Source organism: Calidris pugnax, unplaced genomic scaffold (assembly GCF_001431845.1).
Source record: "Calidris pugnax isolate Ruff unplaced genomic scaffold, ASM143184v1 scaffold24, whole genome shotgun sequence".
NCBI classification, from domain to species: Eukaryota; Metazoa; Chordata; class Aves; order Charadriiformes; family Scolopacidae; genus Calidris; species Calidris pugnax.
Window position 1 is genome coordinate 12,420,466 of NW_015090922.1, and position 15,561 is coordinate 12,436,026.

The 15,561-nt window shown below is 42.5% G+C and overlaps 1 protein-coding gene across 1 annotated transcript in view; it reads left to right on the top strand.

Moving 5' to 3' along the window:
* The first annotated feature begins 12,076 nt into the window (after positions 1-12,076).
* The window catches only part of RHOQ (ras homolog family member Q), a 37,830-nt gene continuing 34,345 nt past the window's right edge, over positions 12,077-15,561 (top strand). Inside the window, exon 1 of the mRNA XM_014950474.1 lies at positions 12,077-12,248. Within this exon, the coding sequence (XP_014805960.1) occupies positions 12,077-12,248 (172 nt within the window). The remainder of the gene's footprint in view (positions 12,249-15,561) is intronic.

The following is a 15,561-nucleotide window of genomic DNA, read 5'->3' on the forward strand; positions in this document are numbered from 1 at the left end:
TGAGAATTGTAGCTATCCAATCGGATAATAAGATGAACGCAAATTGAGTCATTGAGCCTATGTGGTTTTAATAAGGCTGAGAAAGATCTATGGCCACCAAGACATTGCAGAATATAGTTTGCTGAGTGAATAGAGAGTCTTGTTGACTACAAAACAGAATTGAGGGGGGCTATGTGCATCATTGTATAGTAAATTAATGACAGAGATTCTGTTACTCAAATATGCATCATCACTGTGGGTTCTTCACAGTGGAGTGAGCGTTGAAGGCAATGCCTACCAAGTGAAAAAACACGTTTGTGATTTTTATTAGCATTGCATAGGAGACCTGTGTATTTGCAGGAGAACAAAGAGCCTGATCTCACTCTTGCGTAAAAAGGGATGAAGTTTTATATATATCTATATGTTTGCGTATATATATACCCATACCCATATGCATAAGCATCAACAAATACGGCTTTTACTCATCAGAGTTATGAAGATGCTAGTAAGCGTAATCATGACTCAGCACATACGTCTCAGTCTGTGTTTGAAAGGATATTAGCAGGGCAATGAATAACTGATGAACTTGGACAATCTATAGTCTTTTTAATCCTTCATAGAATATGGTTGGTTATGACACTGTAGCCATCTTCTGACCTTAAAATGAGATTTAAAAAGAGAACTCACATACATCATCTCAATCTTTCTATCTTCCCCCTGTCACAACTACTGGATGTCAGATTTGTTAAAGTGGGTACTACACAGGCCTCAGAACTACAATACTTGAGCTTGGATTTTGCTTATTCCACTGACTCCTTTACTTGTTCACAGACAAGTCATCTAAGCCAAAATTTCAAAATCCTCAGCCTAACACTGCTATTGCAGTGTCATTAGTGCTCAGATACCTTTTTATGCCCTTTGATTCAAAATCACAAGCTCAAATTCAGCTTTGTCTAAGCAGAGCTGTGACACTTGCAGAGGTCATTCTTGTGCTGCGGGAGAGCTTAGTGGCATTACTTAATGGCATGCTTTCATAGCAGAGAGCGTATGTGTAAGGCAGAGAACATGCATCAGGATAAAGATCAGAAAATCTAAAATTAACCATCACCATTAAAGTAATTATTTTGCTGAGACTCTTTTATCAGATACCACTGTTAATGGCACCCCTACCTGGATGGCAAGACATACCACCTTCCCAGGAGAAACACATACTCTTCCAGACAAATTCAAAAGTCTGGGAGCTAATCTGTGCTGCGGATGCTGCTTTCCTGCTCATCACTGCTCTTACACTAAGCCAAAATGGCTCAGCACCTCCTGTTGCTTTAGAACAGCAAACCCGAACCCTGTGTGGAATCCAGAGGTGGTATTTTTTTCTGCAGTTGCCTCAGAGCAGCCAATGGTGAAGACTGTCTGCAGTATAACAAAGGTAATGGGCAGGACTCTGAAGCTTCACTCCTTAAAGTACCACAGGTTCCTTCTATAAACACTCATCAAGTCATTGAAATGCAGTGTCCAAATCTGTTCGTTTCTAAAACAGATCCTGAGTCAAAGCTCATTTATCTCAAGCCAGAGTAAAATATCAGTATATTTTCTATTAATTACATATTTTTTAAACAAAAGATAAAGTCACTGTAACTATGGACTTTGTGCATCTGTGTGTGCATGTGAAATATGTATACGGGATAAAAAATCTGAGCTTTTGTATGCAAAATTTAAAATAAAATGTTTTTCCAGCAATACTTTTTCACTTTAATCATAACTTTCTTGCTTTCAGGAAACTCTTTTTTCCTATTTCCATTTCCAAAAGAAACTTGCATTAGAAAATATATAAAAAAATAAAATGCAAAATAATTGGCATATTTCAATGAGCTCAATGAAGAAGACTGCAGATTTCACTTGGGTATTTCCTGCCTTGAAATCTGTTCTGGTATCATCACACAGAGAGAAGTAATCTGCTGAGAGTATCTCTGCTCTGAGGGCCCTTCTGGGCTATGAAGAACTGGTTGTGGAGCTCCACATTGGCTTTTCTCCCAGCTCCAGCATAGAGGGAAGATCAGGAGCACAGCTGGCAGGCGCTAAGCCCTGGGTAGTCTCTGCTTCATAGGACCTTCAGAGGCACAGTGCAAGTTATGCTAGCCCTAGGGAGGCTCTGGCTCACAGTAAGAGTTGTTGCGGCCCCTGCAGGACTCCAGAGTATGAGTCCAAAGGTAACTTCAGATAATTTTGCTTCCCTGCCTGCCATCGTTCCCCTCCTGCCGGAAGTGTGGGAACTGAGTAACTGAGCATAGATCCGTTATGTCTCTCTTCAGCACTAGGCTATAAAAGCTCAATTTATATTTTTTTGCCCCACTGTGAAAGCTGGATATACAAATCAAAACCAGTGCTGCTGGCTCTTAAAGATTTTATTGTAAATCACAGCCACTAGTCATGTGATTACATGATTACACAATAAACACTTTCTTTTCAAGTTTCCAGCTCTAGTAATTATGAAAACTCCAGAACAAGACTTGAAGCCCAGAATCCAGATGACAATTTAAAGAGCTCTAAGGCTCTTATTTGCTTACAAGAAAAGTTCTTCTAAGTTTTAAGCCAATCATGACTTTGACATCTGACTAATTCAGAATATTTGGGTTTAACAAAGGTGTGTAAAGTACTGATTTTGTAGCCCTAAAAATGATGTGGTTACAGACCTGAATATAGTTTTGGTGCTTACACTGTTCTTTGAGAAGCATCCTGCATACAGTAGAGGAAGAAGAAACAAGTATTAGTGCAGTGGTTTTTATAGCAGCTGCCCTTTTTTAAACTGAATTTTGTGGAACATGTTATAACAACAGCAGTTCTCACTGTAAAAGTTGCAACTGTCTTAGGGAAGCACTAAGTCTGAAATGCTATCTTTGTATAACAGTTTGTCAGAAGTCTATTATTTTCCTTCATTTTAATAGATGTCCTTTATGGCTTAGTTTTTGCTTGGCTCCCTTCTGTCCTACTACTTCTGCAGCACTGCAGAGGCTCAGGATCATAACAGAGAGGAGATCACTTCCATAGGAAGTAAGGTGGTTCGATAAATCTTGAGTCATAGTTGACCAAAAATATCCAGTTTCCCTTCTGGGGGTACGTTCACAAACTGCACTCTCAGCACGGAACTTCTAAAACTTAAGTTCTTTACCTCAACTTGCTTTGAACTTCAGGGTAAGGGACATCTCTTGACATCACACTGGACTGTGGTTTTTGACAAAGATGAAACTGGAGAAATTCCATAAATGTTGCCAAACAGACTGGTGCTACCAAAGATACACATCGGGGTTAAAGCCATTGTTATCTTTCTAGCTCTGTGTTATACTTTGAAACACAGGGTTGGTTTTTTTCTTAGTAATAACTGTTTGATCAGATGGGCTTAAACAGTGCCAATGCTGGGTCAGAGGACTGGATAGTTTGGGACAATTTCAGCAGATGCTAAAGGGCGAAACAGTCAAATACTGCAGTTAAGACATATACTTTTGGAGTGAAATATTAGAGAATAAAGCCTGAAAGAGTGAGTGCTCCATATGCTTTTACAGTTCTCTCTGACCATCATAAAAATGCTGTGCTGCAGAGACCACTCACACATGGAATATCTGGTGCTGATAATTTTCTTTATTGCCAGGTAACTGGAGCAAATAATCAGTTAATAATAAGCAGAAGTAAATCTCACATGAGTAACCAGAAATTCCTGAGGACTAGAATTATATTCTTAGAGATCAGTTGCTTCCCAGTTTATGGCTTTACACCTTACATATAGATATTGAGTGGATATATCATCAGCTAACATGTCCCAAGAAGCCGAGACACTCTTGGAATTGACACAGTAACAGACTGTCTTTGATTTTCCTGTATTTTTTTTTTCTGGCATGTACCTTTCAAATATAGAGGACAGAAATTTGGCTGCTTTGCTGCTCCCAATTGCTGCCAGCCACTAATGTAAGAATTATATGAGGACAAACATCTTCTAGTAAATAAACTCTCCTTTCTGACAATAATGGCATTTTCTCCAAACATGCTTTGTTTTGAATCCTTTAAAAAGTTTCCAGTAGTCCAAAACCAAAAATCCTTCAACTGCAAACAGAACAAATGAAAGTTTCCAAAAGACCCTTTGGAAGAAATTGCATGGTTTTTTTCAAGAAAATATTTCCATTTCAGTCTAAGAACAATTTTAACAGTTTTTGAAATTCCACGATCATCTCCTTCCTCTCATGACAAAGCATGGAGCAGGGAATATGTGGGACATCATCTCCCACACAGATAATATTTCTTCTCCAGTGACTAGAATGCAGAGCTGAAGCCTCCTGTGATGCCTAAAAAAAAGGAGCTGATAATTACTTTGAGCACTGCCAGACTGAGGAACCCCTGGTCCTTGACAAAGAGCACTTAATCCTTTTGGTACCACCTCGGTTCTTCGTTGACCCTAGTCCTTGACCTTTGGTCATCCCTTCAGCAACTTCATCTCTGTTCTCTTCCTCACTGGTTGACTCCAGTGAAGTTCATCTGTGAGACCTATAATGCATGGACTTCATGCAATGAATGCATCAGGTTTGGGTGCTGAGCCTTGACAGGCACAAGAAATTTCAAGTCCCAGTGTGGTGGCTCTGTCTGTGTGTAGCATTCACCCTGTTGGCCTATATGGCATAGAAGGCAAAGCTTAGTTTGGTCATTTACACTCTGTCAGAGCAGCAGTATCTTATACAGTACCTCTGTACTTTCAGGGACACAAGGAGATACAAGTTGGTGGTTTATTTATGTGATAAAATGTGCACAATACACAGAGAAAATGACATTGCTGAGGTTAACACTACCAGAGCATTTTTCTGATGCATTTCTATCATATATGTATTTACAAACCAGAAGATGCTTTATCATTTACTGATACTTCTCTTGACAACTGTATTGACAGCTTGACAACTGTATTAGGATCAGGGCCTAGGAATCTGTGAATTCCCCTGTCAGGGAGAAAATCTGCTTACGTACAAGAGAAGCCATCTACCTTTTGTGAAATTCAAGTGCAAACTGCAGTTTGTAGCATGTATAATTGAAATTATGCAAGTTGCTACCACAGCCTTGAGGTGTCCCGCTGTGATATTTACCTTGCTCACCAGATTCTTTGAACTCAGAATGGGGAACAGTACAAACACCGCAGCAAAAGGAAGAAAACTGGGTTTTTGAGGGAACCCACTGCAGTATTAGGGAAACACTGGGAGGATAATGAGTTTTCTGTCCTTTGGTGTGATTAAGCACATGAACACTGTTTTTAAGGCCACATTAGTAACTCAGATGTTTTGGTATTTAAAATTGTAGGATATATCCACATAGTCAGGGATTAGTATCAAGGCTTTTTTTAATACAGAAACCACACAGAATTAAAGGAATCACTTGCTTTTCTTCTCATACAGAGAGGGTGAAAATAACTCCGGAAAGCTCAAGATTTATGTATCAGTTAAGTCCTGTTCTGATGCTGCTAAGTAGAGCATTGTGATGTCTCTCTGCATAAAGGTGACCTTAAGCCAGTGGGAGTACCTCAAGGTGTTCATCTGGCCCCTGTCGAGACATGTAGGAGAGCTGAAAGCGTTTCCAAGGGCAGATTTGATGGCACCAGGAAGAACCCGATCAAATTATCCAAGAATTCTCCAAGGTTCTTTGGCAAAAATCTCTATCCAAATATTTTGTTTAAATATTTCTTGAACTCTGGCACTGTGTTTCATGAAAGGCATTTGTATTATTTAAATGTCTTCTGTGGGAAGCCTCAGCTGGTCTGAGGCATCAGAGTGTGAGTTTAACATCGGCCTTGAGTAGACAGCTGCATGTTCTTGAGGAGGCCTGAGAAGCCTGAGAAGAAGGGTGTAAACAAGATTGAAGTCTGTCAGATTGCCAGCAGAGGAAAGTTACAGCAGAGAACAAAGAAGAAGGAAATCATCCAGTCATTAATTGTTTGGACTTTGGGATGAGCCAATTATACATGGACACACGTTCCTTAGAAAGATATAAAAGAGTATGTAAAAACAATAAAGGTCGTGTCTTTTGGGTTTTCACTCAACAGAAGGTGTGTGTCATCTTGTCCGTCTCAACAACGACAGTCTTCCACGTGACTATTTCTAAATCTTGCTTCTAATCTGACCCTTTTAATCAAGTTCTCTCTATTTTAAATTAAGCCTCTATATTGAGATTATACACTTTATTGTTGATCTATATCCTAAATCACTGCCTTTCTACAGTGTTCCAGAATATGACCCAGACTGCAGGAGACTGGCAGCTGGAGTTTTTGCTGGAGCCTGCACACCAGTAGATGTACAACAGTCTTCACCGGACACGCGCAGGTTAAACTCCCAGTAAGGTCAATAGCACCATTCCCCTGTTGTTATTAGCGCAACAAAATCTCTGTCTCAAGAGTTTAAATTTAGCTATATCAATTACGATCCTCTAGTCTGACTTCTGCCAAAAGACTGACCAAGTAAAGTAACCTAGGAATTCCTATTTAAATCCCATAGCTCTCCTTTGGAAAGCAGTCAAACTTCTAGGAAGGCATCCTCTCTTGACATAGAGACTGTGAAAAACAGGGAGTTCATTACACCTGATTCCCAACTCTCCTTCACTGTTAAAAACATGCGGCTACAGCATGAACTGTAGCAAGACAGTTCTGCTCTCTACAACTACCTGAAAGGAGGCTGTAGAGAGGCGGGGGTCGGCCTCTTCTCCCAAGTCACAGGCAATAGGACAAGAGGAAATGGCCTCAAGTTGCACCAAGGGAGGTTCAGAAGGGATATCAGGAAAAATTTTTACACTGAAAGGGTTATTAAGCATTGGAATGGGTTGCCCAGGGAAGTGGTTGAGGCACCGTCCCTGGAGGTATTTAAAAGATGGGTTGACATGGTTGACATTGCTTAGTGACATGGTTTAGTGATGGTTTTTTATCAGAGTTAGGTTGACGGTTGGACTAGATGATCTTAAAGGTCCCTTTCAACCTAAACAATTCTATGATTCTATAAGACTTTCAGATACCCATAACAAGCTAGATCTCTCATTTCTAATATTTTTTGAGTCCTCCTTCCTGCCTTATGGTGGGGTTTATTGCCAGTCTGTTGCCTACAGGAGGGCAGGCTCCTCTTTTTTTTTTACCCCTGAGGGAAACTTTATTTTGACCCGCAATCATGTGACTCCTGGGACTCTGTGGGAGCAGAGAGAGTACATTCATGGCTATAAATGGCAATGGCTGGCATTAAAGCTACCTTTCCAGTAACCACTGCCCTCTACTTTTGTGGGTCCAGAAAGCCCAGGGTCTATAGTGAAGCAAGTAGAAAGGAAGACACCACCCCACCCTTTTGTATCAGCACAGAAAACAATCACAGACTAGTTCCTAATAGAGACAAGAAAGCAAGATCAGGGTGTTGCTATAGGTCTGAAGGACAGATAAACGCCACGCCTAAATATTCCTTAAGGAGTTTTAATGATTTAGCTAAAAATATGGCATCACACTGCTCTAGTTCAACCAGTGCAGCTCTGTGTGTATGTCCATACTCTGTAATAGCCTGGGGAAAACTTCACGGGTGTAAGCAAGGTTTAAAGGGACACACAGTTAAACTGGTGCAACCTCATCATTCTAATGAAACTGGTAAATTTCCTCTGTGCAATGAACTGGTTTTGAGATCCCACCGCCTTGTCTGCATCATCATTTACACCTACAAGAAAAGGGTACCTTACCAAATCACCAGGTGGGGATACTTCTTATCAGATCAAAAGTTCCCAAGCCGACTGCAAAATCAAGGCTAATCTAATAATGCCTTAATGCCTTTACTGGTAGGTTTCTTATTTCTAAGGCAATCCAGGAAACAGCAGGGAGTATAGGTCGGTATGATTGATCTCCATAAGCCTCTGAGTATGGGGTAATTGCTTATTTGACATGTTTCTGTTTCCATGCAGGATTCTTAGCTAAGCAAATTCCTCTCTGTAAATAATCTCATCAAATGACAGGGCCAAATACTGTCCAGCCCATACTCTGTAGGCAAGGTGCCAGCAGTTCTATGACACTGCATCTCTGGATCTCAAGGAAATGAAATCCTGTCCAAGAGTCCACATGGCTACTACCATTTGACTTCACACAGTGAAGGTCCTTGCTGCTTCATCTAGTATAACAGCACTGGAGTGACTGGGGAGCTGAGGTGTGCTGGTGTCCTGCCTACCAGAACAGTTGACTCCTACCTAGCTAAGTATGCTACAGCCCTCAAAGGCTGTCAGCCTGAAAGAGAGAGTGAGCACTCAGAGGATGCGGTATTTCATGGATTCACCCCTGAAACATGGCAGGGATTGAGCTCCAGCTGTGATACACACATAACATTCATGCTTTGCAATTGCTCTGCGGTTCACTGTCACTGGAAGTGTCAAGCTATGGAAAAGAGAGGGAAAGAGGGGGTGAAAAGGGATGGAAGGTCTCTTTCATTCCTTCTGCCAGTTCCCCTGCCAAGCATACTATGCCAGAAAGGTTCTTCACTCCTACAAGATCTCTCTGTGGCACAGGCCGCATAGAGGAGTGTATGTTCCACAGACAGATAGATAGCTGTGAATAAGCAGAGATCATATTTATCTAAGAACTCCCCAACTAGCCCCAGTGGCCCGTCCACAATGGAGTGCAAAGTCTTGCCTTACTGTCTCTATCCTCAGGAACAGGGAGTCCAGCACACCTGCGTGTCTTGAGGTAAACAGAAGCCAAAATGCCAGTCACAGACACATGACAGGAGCTAGGATCTGTCCATTTGGTTGTCAATTATATTCTGATACCTAAAAGGAACATTATCCCTTGCTTTTTAAGAATAAGTTTATTTGCTCATGCTTTTTATATGAGGGGTGATTCTAATGCTGTCTGCTTTAGTTATTCTGCAAGGCAGGAAATCTGCAGTCTCTCACTGAAATTATAGCAAGTCCCATATTTGCTGTGTATATGTTATGTAAGAGTTACTATTCTGGGCTGTGCTAAATTTAAAAGAGAAATCTATGAGGGACTCCTACCAGCAACTTGGGCATTGAAATGTTCAGGAGGATCTCCTGCTTTGATTAGGCAGATTGTGAGCAGAAAAGCAGAGTTTAGAAGCTTAATTTAATTCCCAGTGCAAGTCAAAAGAGAAAATTGCAATGCCCTAGGCAAATTGTCAATGATACTGTCATTTAATCTACTCCTAGAATAAAATTTCAGTTACAGTCACACATAATATTTGGAGGGGGCATATCCTGAGGCCTTTCACCAATAAATTAAGTTCCTCACCTAGACTGGCTGGGGGGTGTGTCTGGTGTGTAACTGTTATAAAACTATGGCCATGGCAACTTACTGAAAACGTATAAAATAACATTTCTCCAGTCCTGAGTGTTACTGGCTTACATGGGGCTCACAGAGAGACCTTGTACTGCTTTACCTCATAAAAGTAATTTTTAACTACTTTTAAGTGTTAAGTGAATATGTGTTAGATTGTTTGATGCTTTCACCATAACAGCATTTTACTAAGTAACAACAATAACTTGATAACTACTTCATTTACCAATACTAAGAAGTAAGGAAAAGATTAGCTAAACACTAAGAGCTAGGTTTTCAAATGTTTAGAGGCACCTAAATGTACAACATAAACCTGTGGAAACCTAGATGTTTTGATCAATGTTTGTAAAACTGTGAATACAGACTGTCTCTGAAAACTTTTCATTCAATGATATAGGACAAGGGATTGCAAAAAGGCCTAAATAACACTTTTTGGAAAGCTTTAGCAAGAAAGAGACTGAAGTGAGATTCCCCAAGGGATGATGCTGTGACAAACAGGTCAATACCTGAAACCGTGACTGATCCCATTTTGCTATCTACAATACTGCAGGGCACTCTCATTCAGTTCAAATGCAGCTCCAAAGGCTATGTGAGCTGTCAGAAGGTACAGGAGCTTTCTCTCCAGTGTCACCTGAACAGCTCTGTGCCTGCTGCCTGTTGGTGTAGCCCAGGAGAGGGGGAGCGCCATTCAAACCAGGGAGTATATCGGCTTTCTCCACCAGCCTCAGGGTCACACCACTACCCACCACCACCGTTTGAGGAATGATGGTGCTGATTAACAGATTATTTTTCCCAAATACTCACTTGCAATTCAGCGTTTTACCAGAAAACACATTATCACAGGGCAGGCTCTAGGTGAAAAAAGGTGCCTGTGGGTTTTAAATCTTGGTGAAATGCTGGGAGCTGTATTTTCAGACATGTGCACTTAGAAGGACTTAGGTGTAGGCTTGCCCTGAACAGGAATAGTATCTGTTTATCACCATGGTATCTTACCTTTTTAGCAACTTGTGTGTTGTAATGCAAGAAGCAGTCCCTTGCTGCTGATGCAGTTTTCACTGCGAAGGTGCCTTCCAACACACTGGAAAGGCCCTGGGGCTTGTCGTGACACCCGAAAATCCCCACACCATGGTGGAAGGTCTCTGCACCAGTGTGGCTCTCCAGCCAGCCCTCACACAGCACGGGGGGGCATTGCAAGGGGATCACTGAACCTCTTGGTCCTTCGCTTGCTGCGCCGAGAAGCAGGCGGCTCTACAACACTGAAATGCTTTAATTTTAGTCCATAACAAGAAGGACAACGCCTTCATCAGCCGGCCCCCTCTCCGGGTGCTGTCGACTGGCAACAGCCCTCAGGGGCCACAAGATGGCGCCGTGGCGGGCACGCGGCTCCCAAGATGGCCGCCACTCCAAGGGTGCACGGCCGTTGGCTGGAGCTGGGCAAACCCCAGTGATATGGCTGAGCGTGCATATTTTCCTATGGGCAAGCTTTCCCTTTTCTTCAGAAAGGCCTCCTGACTGAAAGCGCCGGCTGAAAGCATTGCAGAGCCTTGGATGTGAAAGCTCAGGCCTGTGGCAGAGCTGGACCAGGACAGGCGCTGCCGTGGCCACGGCAAGGGCTGTATAGGCCCTGCTGCAGGGGCAGCTCCCTGGGCGCCCAGGGTCGCACACATTTAGTGACTGTGGCTGTTTTTCAGGTCTCTAGGAAAAACTTGAGGCCGAATGCGGCCACCCACTTGCCCTTGCACCCGGTGCCTGTCCGGCAGTACCTGTCAGTCATGTTCCTGACACAGAAGATGGCAAGAAACGAGCTGGTTTTCTGCCCTGGAAGCTTAGGAAGGGGAAAAGGATCAAGGAAACAAAACCAAAATACTCTGATGATCTCCTGCAGCTCTGCAGAGCCTGAGCCCTTGGAGGTGGTCTCAGGTGCCATGGAGGAGAGGCATTGCACTTGCTGGGGATGCCTGCTCAGTCACCCAAGCACGCACACCACAGGACTGGGAGACCCTTACTTATTATGTTTAAGCAATAATACCTAACACACATACACACAGAGAGCTCTTCCTGTCCCCAGATTTTCAGTTTTCATTTTCTTTCCTTTGGGAAACTGAATAATCATATGAAGGTCTTCACCAAAGTCCTGTAACAGATCAGCAACAAAGCACAGAGCTGCTGGCTTTTTCAGGACTGCTCATGCTTCAGCTGGGATAATCAAAATAATGGTTGCTTTTCAAGCAAAGGTGTTCCTGGAGCTGCAGCCCAAACGTGACTGAAACCCCATGTTTTGATACAGCAGAGAAATCCCATCCTGTTCTGATATGCTGTCAACATTAACGAGGCTAACTGGGTTCTTACCGTTCCAATGAATTACCACTGCAGCAGATCAGAATAACTGTGCCACGTTTCAATCCAAAGAGAAGATAAGCAACATCAGGCAAAAGAAAAGGTTTAGAGATGAGCAGTTGTACAGAAAGTTATTAATTTTTATCTTTTGAACAACAAAAGCTGAATTGAAAAGTTTCAGGTCTGTAGTCTACGAATAGCTGCAAATTGCAGATGCATTAGTGAGAAAACTCTAAAAAATACAAAAATCTCTGCACTTTTAGAACACTTGCCATTGGGATAACTCAGCAAGTAATTGCAATTGTCATTTCATGCATGGCATAACTTACCATGGGGGTCAGTGCCAAAGATGGGATTTTAATTTAGGACTTTGAACTCTCAGCCAGCCTCAACTCTGGTCCCTTTGTAACAGTGCTGTGATAGAAAATTATCCACATGGGGCCAATTGCACCTTTGGAAATTGCCAAGGTGGGGTTCCCCTACATGCTGAAGTGGCGTTTGGCTATTGAGAGAGCATCATCCTGTGTCTTCCTCCCAGAACCCTCCTGGGACTTGCATGATCCAAAATCTATGCAAAAAGGAATGGACAGGCTTAGGAGGACACTCGGTACCGCTGGAAAATCTCCAGAAAATTAAATACAATTCCAAGCTGTTTCATCCTCCTGCAAAATCACCCTGCCAGAGCATTCGGAGTGGCTTCTGGGGCAGTGACAGGGCAAACAACCTCCTCATTGCTGCAGCATCCTCCCACAGATCCCTGGAGGACATCTGAGCTTGCAGCAGCCCCATTGTCTGCAGAGTAATCCCGTGATCATGGAGGCATTTCTTCCCTCTATTGCCCCTCCTGCAGATTTTTCCTTGGGAAGGGATGACCTAAGCCCATGTGACTTTGGATTCAATATTTTTAACCTAATAGCAACTGTAGTGCACTTCCCAAGTGGAAAAAAAAGAGTTTTGCCTCACGGCCACTGTTGAGCAGCTGCTTAATAGCCCATACAAAGTATGTCTCTGTGTCCCAATTCAGGCTTCTCCTTTAAGTAACTTAGAAACTCGCCTTCTGTAAATGCCTTCTGCTTATTTAAGTGCCAGCGCTGCCCTCATCACTGGGGGAGGAGGGGAGAGAGCCGAAATATGAGGTCATGTTCTAGTCACGTGACTGCTGCAGCATCTGTCAACTGTGATACAATTACTAAGCCATAACTGTGCATTTATGACATTCAAACCTGCTCAGGAAAGCCTCTCCTTGCCTCTCGTCCCTTTCTGCACTTAGGGATCATCTTAAAGGTTGTCTAAGCAAACCTGTACCGTGAATCACAAAGTGTGCATTTTGTTATACTGCAATGTACCACGAAAATATCATTCTAATTAAATCCTTTCCATGCAAAAAGCTTCAGAGCAGTCTCTTGGGTGGGACTGTTTGGAGCGGCAATTTTAACCTCTGTGTTTCAGGAGAGGTTTGAGCCTGCTCAGTGAAGACGGGAGTGAACACAGTCTCCTGCCTGCAGGAGCTGGGGTTTGAGACTCTTTTTCCAAACTATCTGACTGCATGATTCTCACCTCAGCTGCAGTGTGGCTGCGCAGGATATGCAATTACTGGATAAAGTAGTGTTATTTTTTTTTCAGTGACTGTTTTATGACTACAAGAATAGCCAGTTCTGTTGCAGGTTATATCAGGAGGTGCAGCAGCACACAGGTATTTTCTGTCTCACTGTAGCGTGCCTTCTGTATTGCAGACTCAGAGGCATTGCAAGCACAGCGTGGACACATTCCCATAGTTTCCATTTTTAATTGGTGGACTCATGACAGAGAAGAATGGGTACTACTGAATAGAGGTAAACCCCCAATTATTAGAACCATATATATATTTCATTGCATAGGGTCCAGCAATATCCTATTGGTTGCAAGAGGCAAATTCACCAGAACTGTACAAGTCCTTATAGATGAACCCCTGCATGACACTATAGAAAACATATTAGGCAAATGCAGAATTTTTAGGAAAAACATAACATACCATACCAAAGTTCAGTTAGCTGAACATCTTATCACCAACAGGGGCCAAGGTTAATACTCAGGGAATGTTTCTCTCTGAAGAGTCTTTCTTCTCCTAGAACATTGTGGCACCTTTTGGTGAAGTTGAACAATTTCTTGAGTCAGAGGTTGCATTTGGATCATCATATTTAATAGCCAAGGATGGAATCATCCTCCACAAATCTTTCCAATCTTTTTAAAGCCCGTTTATCCATTTTTGCTGCCACAGCAATTAATGGCTATGAGCCCAACAACAGTATTAAGCACTGTGTTAAAGCAATTGTTTTCTGTTTGTTTAAAACCTGCTGTGTGGTAATTTCTTTACATTTCGGTTCATATCAGTTCACATTTATCTCATATATTAAGCACCATAAAACTATTAGTCACATTCGATGAGTTATATGCTGATGCATATACATTACTCTCAGAAAGTCAGAGAAAAGTAATCAAGCTATTGAACTGGTGGGAAGAAGGACTAAGATCTTTGCTGGCAGCATTTGGGCTGTCTCTGATGCTGGCACTGGTGATGTGGCAGATGAGCTGTACTCTGTACTACCCTGCAATACCACTCACATACCTGCAAAGGACAGAAGAAATCCGGTACAGGGGGAATGTCAGAAGAAAACCCATAAAGGAGGAATGCAGAACCTCTAAGGCTCTTTCTTGTAGCTGTTGATTGGAAAGGATGAACAAAGGATCACCAACAATTCCCCTCAAAGCTCTGAGTCCCTTCTGCTTCTGCAGGCCTATTGGTGAGAAACTAAAGATGAGAAACTCAGCTCTAAGCTCCTTCATATATTCCCTAGCTTGAAGGAGAGCCCTTACCCAGGTGGTGGAGACCTGAAGGTTAGGACAGGCTAAAGATCACAAGTTGATGAACACACTAAAGTGTCCGCAGGATGTGTTTGCCAGTAATGCTTCAGGATTGACATTGCAATTGCTGGGAAATTTGTAATCCCTGAATAATTTTTACAGAGCCTACAAAAATGGGCAGAGGCTAGTTGATTTAGCTAATATAGAAGGGGGAGATTTCTGTGAATGCTAGCAAGGGAGAAGCTGAACAGGCCTTGAATACAATTTGCTAGCAAAAGCCTCAGTGACTAACCCAGCTCTGATACGAGTATCAATAACAGCAAGAATGAGACCATCCTTTACATAGCTAAATTTGAATCAGCCTCATCCAATGCTTTAGTGTTTTAATTACAGAATCACAGAATGACAGAATCACTGAATGATACAGGGTTGGAAGGGACCTCTGGAGATCATCTAGTCCAACTCCCCTGCCAGAGCAGGTCCACCTACAGCAGGTTGCACAGGAACGTGTCCAGGCGGGTTTTGAATATCTCCAGAGATGGAGACTCCACCACCTCTCTGGGCAGCCTGTTCCAGTGCTCTGCCACCCTCAAAGTAAAGAAGTTCCCCCTCATGTTTCGATGGAACTTCTTATGTTCAAGTTTGTGCCTGTTACCTCTTGTCCTGTCACTGGGCACCACTGGAAAAAGACTGGTCCCGTCCTCTTGACACCCACGCTTCAAGTACTTATGGGCATTGATCAGATCTCCCCTCAGTCTGTTCTTCTCCAGACTAAAAAGACCCAAGTCCATTGGCCTTTCGTCATAAGAGAGATGTTCTAGTCCCCTAATCAGCCCTGTAACATTTGGGTTTTTCTCAGACTGAAATCTTGAAGAAGGCAACATCTTACTGTAGGCCATAATATGATAGAGCCTCCAACTGCAGCAAGGTCTGCAGTTGAATCACTACGAATGCCTTCGTTTGTATGTCTTCTTCTGCATTTGATAAATTAGCTGTGCAATGAGAGAGATTTACAGTTGCAAAGAATTCTCCAAGAGCTTCCTTAATAGAAACAGTATTTGATGCTTGAAAGCATAGTA